We start from the raw sequence: 16117 nt of genomic DNA on the forward strand, positions 1-16117 counted from the left end.
TGAGGTGGGGATGAAGGCTGCCCGGGTGTTGCGCGCCATTGTTGTTTCAAACGATTAGTGATCCACTGGCTTGTGGGGCCTGTCCCGTTATTATGGTTGGTGTGTCAGATGGGCCTATATTCGGCCTAGTTATTTGTGGGCCTGCAAGCCGAGGGTACCAAGGCTGTACTGTTCACAACTCACACTTTTGCAGTGGCTACCGTGCAGTTAGCTTTATCTTTGATACGTGCAGTTTGGGACAATATCGTGCTCTGCTAGTAAACACGAGCTATATCACGGGGGTAGTCACTTCTCAAGTTCTCTTAAGCTGAGGAACAATCTGCATAAGCAGCATCAGCTATTGGCATACATCTTCGAATTCTATCACAGGTATATCTGAAGTATAGCTGAAATTTCCCGATACACAATGCAGTGCTCAGGACTGAATAAATATGATTACAAAATGAAACAAAAGCAAGTTTACAGCGCTTAATCCATCACCACTAGAGCAATTCCACAAGCACCTCAACTCAACTCAACTCAAGCCAGAACTTACAATTACATCAGCACTTCAGCATTATCATACATACACTTGCAATCAGAAGGGGGCATTATAGTACAAGGACCTGCAGCCTTGACCGTGCCTCCGCAGCTAAATTCAAGCGCTCCTCGTTAGGGTTCTCTCTCGCAGCCGCGAGAGCTTCAGCATATGTTATTCTTTCCTGCTCTATCTTGTCAACCTCAATCTTGTCAATTTCAGTCTGAGAAGAAATTAATAATTGTTAGCTTGATATAGTCAATGCTTGGGGAAAGCATCTACTCAGTTTTCTTTGTGCTAATATTCCCATATTCAGCATCAACAAAAATATTGCAAGATAAAAAATGTTATTCCATTATACAAATTTCCAGCCGAAGAATCCCTCACATTGATTGAGAGTAAAAAAGTATCAGTGGTAAATGCCAGTGTTTCTAAAGGCAGGGCACATTTCAGAAAATGCAATTAGATTGTCAGCAACAAGCAATGAGTAACTATAAAACTCATAACACCATCTAACATTCTATTACTAATTTTAATGGTTCAAGTAGGTCAATGATGCTTCAAGGATGCGTGGTTACCGTTGTTTGAAGTGCCTCTAATTCATATGATGATGGCATACTGCCATCATAACAGTCACCTGAAACATTCTCTGAAATTTTCTCAAATAATGCCATCAATGAGCTTATCTCAAATTCCATATTGAACATATCTCCTTGAAGATCTTCTACTTTTTTATTCGACATCTGTACCTCCCATTCCAATTTCTCTAAAGAAGCTTGTTTGTCCGCAAGCATAATCTGTGGAAAGACAGAAAAGATGAAAATAAAGGCTTTTAGCATCACTAAAATTAACAAACATTTTATTTTAGCATCTTAAACAAAAAAAATATTTAATGTTTTGGATAGCATGTGTGAGTAGAAAATCACTATATATAAGTCATCTGAAAGGGGTATACTTACAACCCACCAAATGATTTATTTGTGCAAAAGAACAACTACACTTTACCCAATGTCTCAATCAAATCAGCTAGAATTGTACAAAGTATGATGTGATTCTGGGCAGAACAGCGTAGCTGATTTGCAGTTTACTCAAAACAAAAGATAAGAAACTTTTGACTAACAGCATTGAACAATACCCAGGTTTCGACCATGAACTGCCATTGTAAAGCACCGCCGGAATTATGTATGTGTGAAGTGTGCATGGCCGAATGCAATGCAAAACAATACTTGTGGCGGTGGATTTATGCACGAGTCATTGTGACCGGTGTTCTTAAAATTTACCACTGTTCTAAATAGAAGCTGTTATAGCCTTTATCCATTATGTCAGACTACATAGAGGTCGATTATATGGTTTGCCCTCGATTTTACTAGCTTAGTTGGGCCATTTTCTGGGACTCGGTAACAGCAAGAAATTTGTCAAATCTTTAGCCAAAAACTGCTGCCGTGCATAATTGCTAGGAAGTCCTTTTTATGTTCAGGAAATATGTATAGTACACTGTTTATACATCTATCTAAATTGTTTGTAAAATCAGGTACATGAACACATATACATAAAGGTTGTAAGGTAGGTAACCATTCATTACTTGTGCACTGCTATTCAGAACATGGGTTTCTCATTCTGAGGGAAATGACATAGTGCCAACTTTGATGGTGGTATCTCACTCCTTTATGTCATAGTTATAAGGAAAATATCGAATTTCTACAGGTTTATAGGTATTACCATCCTCATTGATTCAGACTTTCAGGGTACTAGTAAACCACTATCTATGAGCAATTGACAGCAGTTTACCTTTGCATCATGCAACTGAGAATTGGTAGATCTGATCAAAGCTTCTTTCTCAGCCACCTGGCGCCTCAGCTCATCAATAGTCGCATATGCTGCATTCATCTCATTCACCGAGCTCTGAGCACACCTTAGCGCCTCCTCCTTCTCGAGCAGTTTCTTTTGCAGGTCATCGATCTGCTCACGCAGCACAGCAACCTCATCCTTGGGTTTATTTTCAGCCCCAGACAGAGACAATGGCGCGACCGAACCGTTCTCGCCATTGGAATCCAGGGTGCTCTTTTTGGCTGCATCACCCGGGTCTCTCCGCTTTTTCGCCGACACGCTCTGTGGCGACTTGACGCTCTTCAAATCGCTCGCCTGTAAGAATGAACCATCCATCCTCAGGTTCTAAGGGAACATCTCTACCAAAGCCAAAGAGCAATTATCACGATAGTTTTACAGGAGAATCGCATGCATTGAAGGTTCAGCTGTATCAACCATCCCTAGCTAGGCTACAAAACATACGAAAGCTGCGAGTTTTACAAGATCTACGAAACTATCATTGTGAGACCGCCTAATCTGAATGGGGGGGATCAGCCTTTGGCCGCATTAATTTCATCCAAATCGTAACTAAACACCGGAGTGGGGCAGTCGAAGGAAATCCGCAATTTAAGGTAGAAAAAAAGTATTAGATTCAAACTTAAGCAACCGGGACCGGAACAGAACTGACCAATCCACGGTGTCCAAGAAAGAAGCATACGGCTGAATTAATTGAGGAGGAGAAGATGGCACCAGAGCCAGGAACGGACCTTCTTGGCCGGCGCCGGCGTGTAGACGAGCGAGGCGCGGCGCGAGTAGGATGGGTTTACCCTCCGGTCCTGCGGCCATGAGCAACCAGCACAGGGCAGCGGTCAAACGGTGCACGAGCCCAAGAAGAAGAACCTCGCCACAGGCCCCCGGACCCCGGCGAGATCTGCACGCCACCCACTCACCATGAGCGACTCGACGAGCGGCACCATCTCCACGAGGTTCTTGAACAGCACCCGATCCACGTTCCCGCCGCCGCCGCCCTCGCCGGCCGCCCCGCCCCCGCCCCCGCAGCCGTTGCCGGCCTCCGCCGGCTGGGATCGGTCGTGCATTCCGTGGCCCGTTTGAAATCGAACCGAAATCGGAATCGGGGGAGGAGAACGAACGAATAATGCGGGGTGGAAATGTAACCGAATGGAATGGAATTGGGGTGGAAACGGCTGGAGGAATGGGAATGGAGTCGGGGTCGTGGGTTTAAGGCTTTCCGAGACGTTGGGCTCGGGTAGGACCGGGCCGGCCGGTTGCTTGCTTTTCTAAGACGCTTGACGAGGAGGCTTGCGGGAAGAACAAATGGAGATGCCGTGGCTTTTGGTAAAGAGAGCAGCGCTGGGCCACCGATTATGAGTGGGTTAACTGGGTAATGGAAGTGGGTCTGGATGTTACGCATATTAAATTTAGTGGCTTTATACCCTATCTGTTTCATTTTCCGACCGGTCTGGCCTAACCGCCGGGTCCGGTAGCGGTTAACCGGTCCGGTTAAGCCGGTTACCGGTCGGAACTGGTCAAACGCAAATTTGAATTCAAAATTCCCCGTTGAAGCAGTTCTAACCGGTATACCGGCCGGTTAGACCGGTTTACCGACCGGTTTGCCCGGTATACCGGTGACTTGGACGGTTCGGTTCTTAGAGGCATACCGGCCGGTTATTCCGGTTTACCGGCCGGTTTGGCCGGTATACCGGTGGTTTCGAGTAGTTTTTCGACGCTTAAAAAATGGATCCCCGGTGTGAAATAAAAGAAAATTTTGGCATTAGCTATGCACATTTTAATGTAAATGACCCTACCAAAGCAATAATATATAATCATGCATACAAATACAATAATAATAAGCGTGCATACAAATACGGAGTCATACACCTATACACATGAAATGAAAGTTCAACGTAGGAATGGGAAGACCCTCATTTGGGACGCGGTTTGGTATTCAGCGGTGGACATCAAAACGATACCTCGCACTCTAAGCAGCTCAGCCTTGTAGTGTTGCCAAGTTTGACCCGTCCACGTCGATGTTGTCTGCCATTCCTGAACTAACATAGTATAAAAATGGGGGTCTTCCCATTCGTACACCCATCTCGTCGGTGGCTGCATGCTGATGTCAGGAATGGGGTAGTGAAAAGAGTGCATGGAATCGCTGTAGGAGGAAGAAGAGTGCTGTGGACTGTTATAGTCTGTCGGTCCACCTGTTCTCCTCTGCGAGTGCGGTACTCAATGGTCGGTGTCCTGAGTAGCATGTGTGAACTGAGTCTCCCCTGCAATCAACCAAATTTCATAATTAGTAGTCAATACTCATAGTCAGAAATATGTGTCTATTTATATGTGTAATGTATACCTGTGAAACGAACACCATGAGCACCACCACTACCAGCAGCAGCAGCATGAGCACCACTACCACCACCTCCAGCATCAGGATCAGCACCGTCACCATCATCACCATCATCGACCGAGCTGCTATCCTCGGACTCCTGATACGGAGGACTACGCTCACCTTCGCCATCATCAGTCTCGGTGTCGCTGCTCACTGGTTTTGCTGTTTCTTTGCCTTTTCGACGCTTCGGGTCACCCTTCTTAGACCCCTTCTGCAACTTTCTCTTCCCTAAGTGAGTGTCACCTATATTTTGACGTGCCCAATCGCTGATGGAATCATTCCCCGTAGCCTCACGTAGATCTGATACGTTTATTTGATCTCTGACAATATGGGATGGGAGAGGGATGTCGCTGTCATCATCATCCTCGTCTAGAACTGGAGCCCGGTTGGATCTACCATATTCCATCCATTCCCGCACCGGATTATTCTCATCATAGAAAGAAAGATGGGCTAGCTGGTCAATGAAATCACCTTCTTCACGCATTAGTGGGCCGGAGACCTCCTCAAGTCGGAGATGAAGGTTGTAGTTGACATAGACAAGCTTATTAAGTTTCTTGTGCGACAACCGATTGCGAACCTTTGTATGCAGCAAGGCAAAAGTACTCCAGTTCCGCTCGCATCCACTAGACGAACAACATTGTGAAACAAACCTCATGGTAAGGTACTGCAGTTTTGGAGTACTTGATCCGAACACCATCCACCAGGATGCTGCATGTGCAACCGAGTATGTAAGCAATATATTCGAATAGAGAAAACAACAATTTCATACGGAATAACTCTTACATGGGGATGTCTTTGGGTCCATCGCCATCCGCATTGCCATTTCACTGCTATACTCGCCAACTTCTGCCGAAACACGTCAAACTCCCGCAATGCCTGGATGGCGCTCTGGAGATCCGTCATGCGCTGAAATGTATCCTTGAGTCCACGAAACATTTGTTGAGTTGGATCCATCGTATATGCATACCTCGGTGTAAGCATCTAGGCCCTCAAGGTATGTTTCGGTGATTAATGACAACCATTATTGTGACTAATGAGTGTGTGCAGCTTAATAGATCATTATCGCTCATTTGGTCATATGTCAAAAGAGGCCCCTCAATTTCGGTTATTCTAAAAGGCGATCTCAGTTTTCAACTTATATATGTCAAGGCTAAGGATCTTTCTAGTCCTAAGTGTCACAAGGTTGAGAAGGACACTTAGGTTAGTATAGGTTTTATAGTTTTGTAGTGATCGCACTATTAAGAGGGGTTAAGGCTTAGTAACTTGAGCATGGACATGGTCATTTGAAAATGGATGCACACTATGGTCACTCAGGTTTCTAGAAGTTCAAATAAGTGGTTCTCAAACTATATCTCAAGAATATTTGGATTTCATTCAAGACTCAAATCAGAAAAGACAAAATCAGAAAAAGTCTATACACCGGTTTAACCGACGATCTCAATTTTCTATACGTCGGTTAAACGAAGTCAGCAGAACCTGGACAAATTCAATACACCGGTTAAACCGACGTGTTTGAATTTAACGTCGGTGCATTAGTCCAGAGTTGGTTTTTCCAGGGAAATTCAAGTTCTATTCACCGGATTAACCGACGCTGTTTGAATCAAGACGTCGGTGCAATTGACCAGTGAGATGGTTTTTCAGAGGAATTCAAAAGTTGTACTCACCGGTTAAACCGACGATAGGTTTGAGTTAACGTCGGTTCAGTTGTCCAGAGACTTGGTTTTTTAGTTGATCAGTGGACAACTACACTCACCGGTTAAACCGATGATACGTCGGTCAATCTGCCCAAGTTGTAACGGCTAGTTTTCAGAAGAGGCAGTTTACATTCACCGGTTAAACCGACGATGACAATTGGAGGGACGTCGGATTAACCGGCGCTACACAGTTTTCTGGCAGCTTTTCTCCAACGGCTCTATTTGTGTGAGCTGCATATATATACCCCTCCAATGGGTCATTTCGCTTACTCTTGACACCAGGCAACATCCATACACTCATACTATAGTCAAGAGCCACCTTGAGCTTCATCATTCACATACTTGTGCATTCAATCAATCAAGAAGCAAGATTAAGGACTTGAGTAGAGAGAAGCTTGTGTGCATCCGTTCTTGGTGATCGGTTCTTGCTCAAGTGAAGGCCTTAGCTTGTTACTCTTGGTGATTGGCATCACCTAGGCGATCTCGGTGATCGAGGTGTTTCTCGCGGAGCTTGCCAAGGATTGTGGGAGCCCGGAGAAGGAGATTGTACGTGGCTTGATCTCCACCACGCCGGGATGGTGAACGGAGACTCTTAGTGAGCACCCTCGTCTCGGTGACTTGGGAGGTGACAATACTCTTTGTGAGTGTCACAACGTGGATTAGGGGTGTGTGTCAACACATCGATACCACGGGAAAAAATCCGGTCGTCTCTTGTCCACTCTCTTTATTCAAGCATTTTCTTTCATGCAATTTACTCATGTGCTTGACTTAGAGATCATAACTTAGCTCTACCTTGCTAGGCTTTACTTTGTTTATCTCTCTTAGCTTGTGTTAGTAGCTTAGTTATCCGGTTGGTGAATTGGTGCCCTACTAGCATTGCATAGGTTAAGGTTGCTATACTTTGTTTTAGAAATTGAAAAAGGCCCAATTCACCCCCCCCCCTCTTGGTCCATCGATCCTTACACTCGGTATCAGAGCCTCGTTGCTCATTTGGATCATTAGGCTTCACCGCCTAGAGCTATGGCCAAGATGGGAGGTTCGCCGCCTCACTTCGAGGGCAAGAACTTTGCCTATTGGAAAGTTCGTATGGCCGCATACCTTGATGCGATTGCCCCCGAAGTGTGGATGGCAACAAAGACCGGATTCACCGGAACTCCCACCTCGGAGCAATTAAAATGGAACGCTAAGGCTAGAAATGCAATTTTCGAAGCCATTAGTGAGGAAGTCTTTGCTAGAGTAAATGGCATGGACTTAGCAAGTGAGATATGGAAAGAGCTAATTGAAATTCATGAAGGCTCCACAAAAGTCCGTGAACAAAAATATCACTTGTTTAGAGCAAAGTATGATTCTTTTAAGATGCTTGCTCATGAAAATTGCAATGATATGTATTCTCGCTTGAATGTCATTGTCAAGGACATTAATGCTCTTGAAAGTCTCTAAAATTGGCAGTGCCTCCATCAACCGCAAGATTCTCATGCTCCTTCCGAAGCCCAAGTACAACATTATCAATGCTATGCTTCAAAAAGAGAATCTTGATGCAATGGAAGTGGGAGAGCTTGTGGGCGAAATTCGCGCTCATGAAATGGGTATCCTTGGTATGTCCGAAGAGCCAACAACAAGCAAATCAATTGCTCTCAAAACCAAGGCTAACAAAGCCCGCAAGCTCAAGATGATCAAGCAAGATTCAAGCTCAAGCAATGAAGAAGATGATCATCATGAAAGCTCATCCGATGTTGAAGATGATGGAGAGCTTGCTCTTATGATGAGAAAGTTCACCCGCTTGAATGACAAGATCAACAAGAAGGGGTTCAACTTTGACTCTAAAAAGGGAATGTTCCGGCCAATGGATGTCAAGAACAAAATTTGCTACAATTGTGGAGAAAAAGGTCACATCCGTCCAAATTGCCCCAAGCCGGACAAAATAAACAAGGATCACAAGAGCAAGCATCGCCACGATTCAAGCGATGATGAAGAAGAAGAAAGGAAGAACAAAAACAAGAGACTTGGGAAGAAAAAGAGCCATGACAAGAAGACCAAGCTCTTCCCAAAGAAGAAAGGGCACACCAAGAGAAGCTTCTTGGTGGAAAAACAAGAGTGGGTAACCGATATCTCATCAAGCGAAGATTCAAGTGATGAAGAAGACATAGTCACCATCGCCCTCACAAATGAAGAACCATCACTACCTCCACCTCCAATGTGCCTCATGGCCAAAGGTAACTCCAAGGTATGTGAGAGTGAAGATGATAGTGATGATGAGCTTAACCCTAATGAGTTTGCTAACCTCATTAATGAGTATACATCCGTCATCAAGAGGGAAAATGGCAAAGTCAAGGTTCTTGAGAGCACTCGTGCCAAGTTAGAGCTTGCCCACTCCGATTTGCTTGGCAAGTACAATGACTTGCTCAAAAAGCACAATGAGTCACTTGTACTTGCTAAGCAAGTTGAAGAGAGCCACAAAAAGCTTAAACAAGAGCATAGGGAGTTGGCTCACAAGTATCAAGAACTTGAATTTGCTTATGAAGCAATTGACCCAAGTCTTGAAAACTTTGCTCATGAAACTATTGAGAAGGTCAATACTTCTACTTCATGTGATGACCTACTCATTAATGCAAATGCTACTAATGCTTTGTCCGAGCTTGCACCTTCTAGGGAAAAGGAATTGATGGATCAAGTTGCAAGCCTCAAAAGTAGTGTGGAGAAGCTCTCAAGAGGAGAATACATCCACAAAGAGATTCTCTTCAACAATGCCCGTGACTATGAGAAGAGAGGTCTTGGTTCATTTCCGGAGCCAAACATAGCTACCACTCCTTCTCCGGAGATCAAGATTAGCTTCATCAAGGAAGTTGGAGCATATTGCCAACATTGTCAAGTCACCGGGCACCACACTAGGGAGTGCACTTTACCATCACGTCCTCTTCCTAAATTACCCAAAAATTACTCTTCCATGTTTCAAAATAACCATTTTCTCTTGAGTAAAGTGAAGGGCAAGGTGAAGGCCAAATTCATTGGCAAACTTACTAAGGAGTCAAAGAAGAAACTCCCCAAGCAACTTTGGGTCCCAAAAGCTCTTGTCACACATGTGCAAGGCCCAAAGCTTGTTTGGGTTCCTAAAACTCAAAAATGAATTCTCATGTGTGTAGGTGAACTACAAAGCCGGTGGAAAACATTGGGTACTTGATAGCGGTTGCTCTCAACATATGACCGGCAATGATAGCATGTTCACCTCTCTTGAAGACCCCGGCGATCATGAACATGTCACCTATGGTGATAACTCAAGGGGAAAAGTTTTAGGTTTGGGTAGAATAGCAATCTCTAAAGATTTATCTATCTCTAATGTTTTGTTTGTAGAAGCACTTAATTTTAATCTCATTTCTATTGCTCAATTGTGTGATCTTGGACTAACGTGTACCTTTGACAAGAATGGTGTTGTAGTAACTCATGAAAAAGACAAGTCTTTGGTATTCACGAGGTTTAGGCATGGCAACATCTATTTAGTGGACTTCTCTTCAAAGCAAACAAGCACCATGACATGCCTCTTCACCAAGTCTTCTCTTGGGTGGCTTTGGCATAGAAGAATTGCTCATATTGGCATGAGCAACCTCAAGAAAGCCCACAAGAGAGGGATGATCACCGGCTTGAAGGACGTCACTTTTGACAAGAACAAGTTATGCAAAGCATGTCAAGCCGGGAAGCAAGTTGCAACTCATCATCCCATCAAGACGATGTTGTCTACCTCCAAGCCGCTCGAGCTACTTCACATGGATCTCTTTGGTCCAACTACATACAAGAGCATTGGTGGTAACCTCTATTGCCTAGTAATTGTTGATGATTATTCACGTTACACTTGGGTCATGTTCCTAGGCGATAAGGGTGAAACTCCGGAACTATTCAAAACATTTGCAAGAAGAGCTCAAAGGGAGTACAACTCCCCAATTGTGAAGATCCGGAGTGACAACGGCACCGAGTTCAAAAATATGAAGATTGAAGAATGGTGCGATGAAGAGGGCATCAAGCATGAGTTTTCCGCCACCTACACGCCTCAACAAAATGGAGTGGTGGAAAGAAAGAACAAGACACTCATCACCCTAGCTAGAGCAATGTTGGATGATTATGGCACGTCCGAGAAGTTTTGGGCGGAAGCAATCAACACGGCGTGTCATGCATCCAACCGAGTATATCCTCACCGACTCCTCAAGAAAACTCCATATGAGCTCATCACCGGGAAGAAACCAAATATATCCTACTTTCGAGTCTTTGGTTGCAAATGCTTCATCTATAAGAAGAAAAGGCTCGGTAAGTTTGAGAGTAGATGTGATGAAGGTTTCTTTCTTGGTTATGCATCAAACTCCAAAGCATATAGAGTATTCAATCAAACCTCCGGGTTAGTTGAAGAAACATGTGATGTGGAGTTTGATGAATCTAATGGCTCCCAAGAGGAGGTTGTTGGCTATGAAAATGTAGGTGATGAAGAAATTGATGAAGCTTTGAAGAATATGTCCATTGGGGATATCAAGCCGGAAGAGGTGCATGAAGACAATGATCAAGGGGGAGGACCTTCCTTATCTACACCAAGCACCTCCACGGCGCCCCAAGTGGATAAAGATCAAGAAAAAGATGATACACAACCTCAAGAAGATATGCCAACGCCAACACCCCAAGTTCAAGAACAAGAAGAGCAAAGTGTTCCACCACAAGCACAAGTCACCCATGATCCACCCCAACAAGCATCAACGCAAGTACCGCTAGTGAAGCATGGTCGCATCTCCAAGGATCATCCAATTGGTCAAATCATTGGTAGTCCTTCCAAGGGAGTAAGAACTCGCTCTAAACATGCTTCATTTTGCGAATATCACTCGTTTGTTTCTTGTATTGAACCCACTAGCATAGAGGAAGCACTTGAGGACTCGGATTGGGTGATGGCCATGCAAGAAGAGTTGAACAACTTCACCCGCAATGAAGTTTGGGTCCTCGAAGCTCCTCCGAAAGACAAGAACATCATCGGCACCAAGTGGGTCTTTCGAAACAAGCAAGATGAACATGGGGTGGTGATACGCAACAAAGCAAGACTTGTGGCAAAAGGGTTTTCTCAAGTCGAAGGTTTGGATTTTGGTGAAACATTTGCTCCGGTCGCAAGACTTGAAGCTATCCGCATCCTTCTTGCTTACTCTTCACATCATAACATTAAGTTGTATCAAATGGATGTGAAAAGTGCATTCTTAAATGGCGTTATTAACGAACTTGTTTATGTTGAGCAATCTCCCGGGTTTGAAGATCCGAGGAATCCTAACCATGTTTATAGGTTGCACAAGGCACTCTATGGGCTCAAACAAGCTCCAAGGACTTGGTATGAGAGGCTTCGTGACTTCCTAATCATGCAAGGCTTCAAGATCGGGAGGGTGGACACCACGTTGTTCACAAAAGACGTCAACGGGGATCTTTTCATTTGTCAAATTTATGTTGACGATATTATCTTTGGCTCAACTAATGATTTACTAAGCCATGAGTTTGCTACCATGATGTCTAGGGAATTCGAGATGTCCATGATTGGCGAATTGACCTTCTTCCTTGGTTTTCAAGTCAAACAAATGAAGGAAGGGACATTCATCCATCAAGAAAAATATACTAAAGATATCTTGAAGAAGTTCAAGATGGATGAGTGCAAGCCAATCAAGACACCCATGGCAACCAATGGGCATCTCGACTTGGATGTTGACGGTAAACCGATTGATCAATCCCTCTATCGTTCTATGATAGGGTCTTTGCTTTACCTTACCGCATCTAGGCCCGATATAATGTTTAGTGTGTGCTTGTGTGCCCGCTTTCAAGCAAACCCAAAGGAGTCACACCTTTCGGCTGTGAATAGGATCCTTCGGTATCTCAAGCACACTCCTAGCATAGGCTTGTGGTACCCCAAAGGCGCTAGTTTAGATCTCTTGGGATACTCGGATTCGGATTTTGCCGGAAGCCGTGTGGATCGCAAGAGTACCTCCGGGGGTTGCCACTTGCTTGGGCGTTCTCTAGTTTCTTGGTCGAGTAAGAAGCAAAATTCCGTGGCTTTGTCCACCGCGGAAGCGGAATATATAGCGGCCGGTGCATGTTGTGCCCAAATCCTATATATGAAGCAAACCCTTTTGGACTTTGGTGTGAAACTAGATAGGATCCCACTCCTTTGTGACAATGAAAGTGCCGTAAAAATTGCCAAGAATCCGGTTCAACACTCTCGCACAAAGCACATTGATATTCGACATCACTTCTTGCGTGATCACGAAGCCAAAGGAGACATATCTCTTCAAGGTGTGAGATCCGAGGAGCAATTGGCGGATATCTTCACAAAACCATTAGACGAGAGTACCTTTGTTAGGCTAAGGAATGAGCTTAATGTGTTAGATGCGGCAAACGTCATGTAAGTTGCCATGTCATATAGAAAAATGCATACATATAGGACATTTGTCTAACCATGGTAAGATAGTGATGAGCAAGGGTTTAGCTAGAGGTGGTGGTCCACTTGTTTTCCTCTAGGCTTGTAGAAAGGCTCATCATGAAGAAGCTTCCCGTGGGTTCAAACTTGACAAGTAGATCTTAATTTCTTGTTATGCATTTCTTGTCATATAGATGTGCACTTCATGTTTATTTTTACTTTCGCATGTGGTTGTAGTTTGCATCATCATTGCATGCGTAAGGGTCACAAAGGAGATCACTTGATGAAAATGAGACTTGTTTTCATATACAAGATCTTAACTCATGAAAAGTGAAAAGAGCAAAGTGTTAGGTGCGTTATTGCCTAGTGAGCAATGTCATGATGAGTTTGAAGCTTTCTATCTTCAAATATTCCTATGACATGGCTCATACATTTCATTTGGCGCTTTGTCTCTCTTGCGGCTTTTTCTTGTGTTTGAAAAGAAATTTATTTAAGCAAGTGTGCTATCTTATTTATTTTGAGGGGTAAAGTCGCCTATGCAGGTCCATTAACTTGAGTTTATTTGAATCTTATAAGTTTACTGGACTTAGCATAGAAGAGCGAGCTGAGTGTGGGGTTTTTGGCTTCACCGGTTAAACCGACATTGAAAGGATCTATACCCATCGGTTTAACCGGCGTTACTAAGTTTGTCTCAGCTCAGTCAAGTTTCAGGCGTTCAACCGGCGTATTCAAAAGTCAGTGCATCGGATCAACCGGTGATCATAAATGCAAATCAGACCTAGCAATCAACCGGTGTTTTGATCAATCAACCGACGAGTTCATTTTTGACAGCATCGGTTCAACTGGCGTTCAAAAACAGATCTGGTAGAGTCTCGGGTGAACTACACCGACGCAATCAACCGGCGTTCAAACCCTACGCGTCGGATCAACCGGTGTTAAAGAAAATCGCGGGCCCACCTGTCATATATGTGTCTTGCCCGCGGACGCCTGGTTTTCTTCCTCTCTGTTTCGCCCGACTCCAGCCGCCGCCGCTTGACCGCGACCTCGCGCTCGCCCAGCGCCGCCCGTGCGCGCCTGCGCCGCCCGCGCAACCGCTCTGCGCCGCCGCCTGCGCGCGTAGCCGCCGCCGCCGCCGCACCACGCCCTCACCGCCGCACGTGCCTCCATCACCAAGCGCCACTGTACTCCACGCCTTCACGCCATCCACGCCGCAGCCACAGCCTCCACGTCTCCAAGCATCCACGCCGTTCACGCCGCAGCCGCAGCCCATCAGTGCTCCCCAAGTGCTCGACACATTGCCTGTTCGAGATGGGTCGCGAGAAGAGGAAGGGTAAGGAAGTTGTGGTCGAGAAGCCTGCTCGCAAGCGGACTCGTGCAGAGAAGGAGGCTGAGAGGGCCGAGATGGTGGCCAAGGCCGCCGAGGAGCAGGCATCAGGCCGTGCTCGTCCGTTCCAGATCAGGGAGGACCCCAGAGGCAGAGGCAGAGGCAGAGGCAGGGGTATGGGCAGAGTGAGAGGTGCCAGGGCCACCAGAGCCGCGACAGCAGCAGCAGCAGCAGAGTCAGATCAGTCAGATACAGCTGCAGATTCTGACTCAGAGGCAGCACAGTCAGAGGGGCAGAGTTCTCCACAGCAGTCGTCTGAGAGAGGTTCCCCGGCAGCGACAGAGCGTCGCACTGGACCAAGGACTCGGGGAGGACACCAACCACAGGAGCCCCGCAGGTCAGCAGCAGCAGCAGCAGCTCGCAGAGCCGAGGCCCTAGAGGCCGAGCGCGCAGTGTTCCGTATGGACACTGTTGTGCGTCTGGAGCCAGGTGTGATGCTCCAGAACTTGACCCGAGCCAATGCGGCCAAGGTCAAGAGGCTCAGGTGGAGTGTTGACGAGGAGGTCTGGTTCCCAGTGACCCGAGACAGCAGAGTCGACAGGAGGTTCTGGACTCTGCTACAGGCCAGCTTCTACGAGACTTTTCAGCGGAGGGGCCACCGGATTTTTCAGCACAGGGTTCTTGATTGGGTCTCACTGAGGACAGCCGCAGGGGGAGTAGATGTGAGAGCACACTTCGGTCACTTCAGAGGACTACCCAGGCTGCTAGAGATGGAGCAGAACCGTTATATCGAGGACTGGGTCAGAGTGTTCTACGCTACAGCTTGGATAGCCCCCGAGCGCAGAGCCGTGCACTTCATGTTTGGAGGGCAGGACTTTGGTTTATCGAGGGCGACCATTGCTGGTATACTTGGAGTTGACCTGGTCGACGTCTCGCTGCACGAGAGGGTTTACGGGGACTCAGATCTACCCCGCAGGGCGATGGTTGGCGGGATTGCTCCTTCTCACGAGGCGATCACTCAGTGCTTCCGCCAGTCGTTCCCAGCCTCTTACGCCAGAGTGCCGAGCTTGCTGACCCCAGAGGCTTACGCTGTTCACATGGCACTCCGGAGGACTATGTTACCGAGGAGTGGCTACCCAGAGGGGTTCACAGGTTTGCAGCAGCTTTTGCTCCTACACATCCTCACTCACGAGCCATTTGATATAGTTGACTTTATTCTGGCTGAGATCGAGGATGTGATCACTGATGGGATGGGTGTGGTGCGACAGTTTCCTTATGCGCACTGGATCAGTTACATATGCTCTATGATAGTGCCAGCAGAGTCACCCATCAGCGCCCCTTACCGTCACGACGAGGCTCCCAGGTTCCCTGTCTACCGACCCACAGCTCCACAGGACAGGAGGAGGGGCAGACACGCAGATAGAGCAGCGATGGCTCGACTGTCACCGGAGGTTCAGGCACGAGTGGCAGAGGAGGATGAGGCACTCCTAGCAGCAGAGGCACAGCTTCCCGGGGGAGATGATGAGATTCACTGGTCTGAGCTTGAGTCAGACTCCTCCGACGACGTTGAGTACTTTCCTTCAGCTGCCCCAGCCAGTCACGATCACGAGGCAGGAGGTTCAGGAGAGCCAGCTCCTCCGACTTCAGCAGCTGCTACAGTCTCTGAGTCTCAGGTGACTCAGCCGTCCGAGCTCACTTCACTACTACAGCAGCTCGTAACCCAGCAGAGGGAGGATAGACTTGCTCAGGAGGAGGCCAGGAGAGCCCATGAGGCCCAGATTGCAGCTATTCAGAGAGAGGCAGCCCGAGAGCGTGCAGCAACAGAGGAGCGTTTTGTCGGCCTCATTGACAGAGTTTCACAGAGGACAGACGCTCAGTTCCAGCAGATGCAGCAGGGCATGATGGCGATGTTCGGGATGATCTCCCAGCTTTACTCTCACACCGAACTCGC

The 16117-nt window shown here is 46.5% G+C and overlaps 1 protein-coding gene across 1 annotated transcript; it reads right to left on the reverse strand.

Annotated features, from left to right (window-relative positions):
* Positions 1–342: 342 nt before the first annotated feature.
* Positions 343–3626, reverse strand: LOC120670556 (protein MICROTUBULE BINDING PROTEIN 2C-like). The gene is made up of 5 exons (XM_039950692.1): positions 3274–3626; positions 3091–3159; positions 2306–2659; positions 1096–1314; positions 343–740 (listed from the first exon to the last, which is right to left on the reverse strand). The coding sequence occupies exons 1-5, from the start codon at positions 3418–3420 to the stop codon at positions 591–593; spliced, it is 939 nt and encodes a 312-aa protein (XP_039806626.1). The 5' UTR covers positions 3421–3626; the 3' UTR covers positions 343–590.
* Between the last annotated feature and the right edge of the window lie 12491 nt (positions 3627–16117).

The sequence above is a fragment of the Panicum virgatum genome, chromosome 4N, assembly GCF_016808335.1.
Source record: "Panicum virgatum strain AP13 chromosome 4N, P.virgatum_v5, whole genome shotgun sequence".
Classification (NCBI taxonomy): Eukaryota; Viridiplantae; Streptophyta; class Magnoliopsida; order Poales; family Poaceae; genus Panicum; species Panicum virgatum.

Excerpts from the sequence above, each read along its gene's own strand:
- LOC120670556 (XM_039950692.1), bottom strand. The coding sequence starts at position 3,420 with ATGCACGACCGATCCCAGCCGGCGGAGGCCGGCAACGGCTGCGGGGGC. Across the intron at positions 3,160-3,273 it reads CGCTCGTCGAGTCGCTCATG|GACCGGAGGGTAAACCCATC; the intron begins GTGAGTGGGTGG and ends TCATGGCCGCAG. Across the intron at positions 2,660-3,090 it reads CGCCGGCGCCGGCCAAGAAG|GCGAGCGATTTGAAGAGCGT; the intron begins GTCCGTTCCTGG and ends TCATTCTTACAG.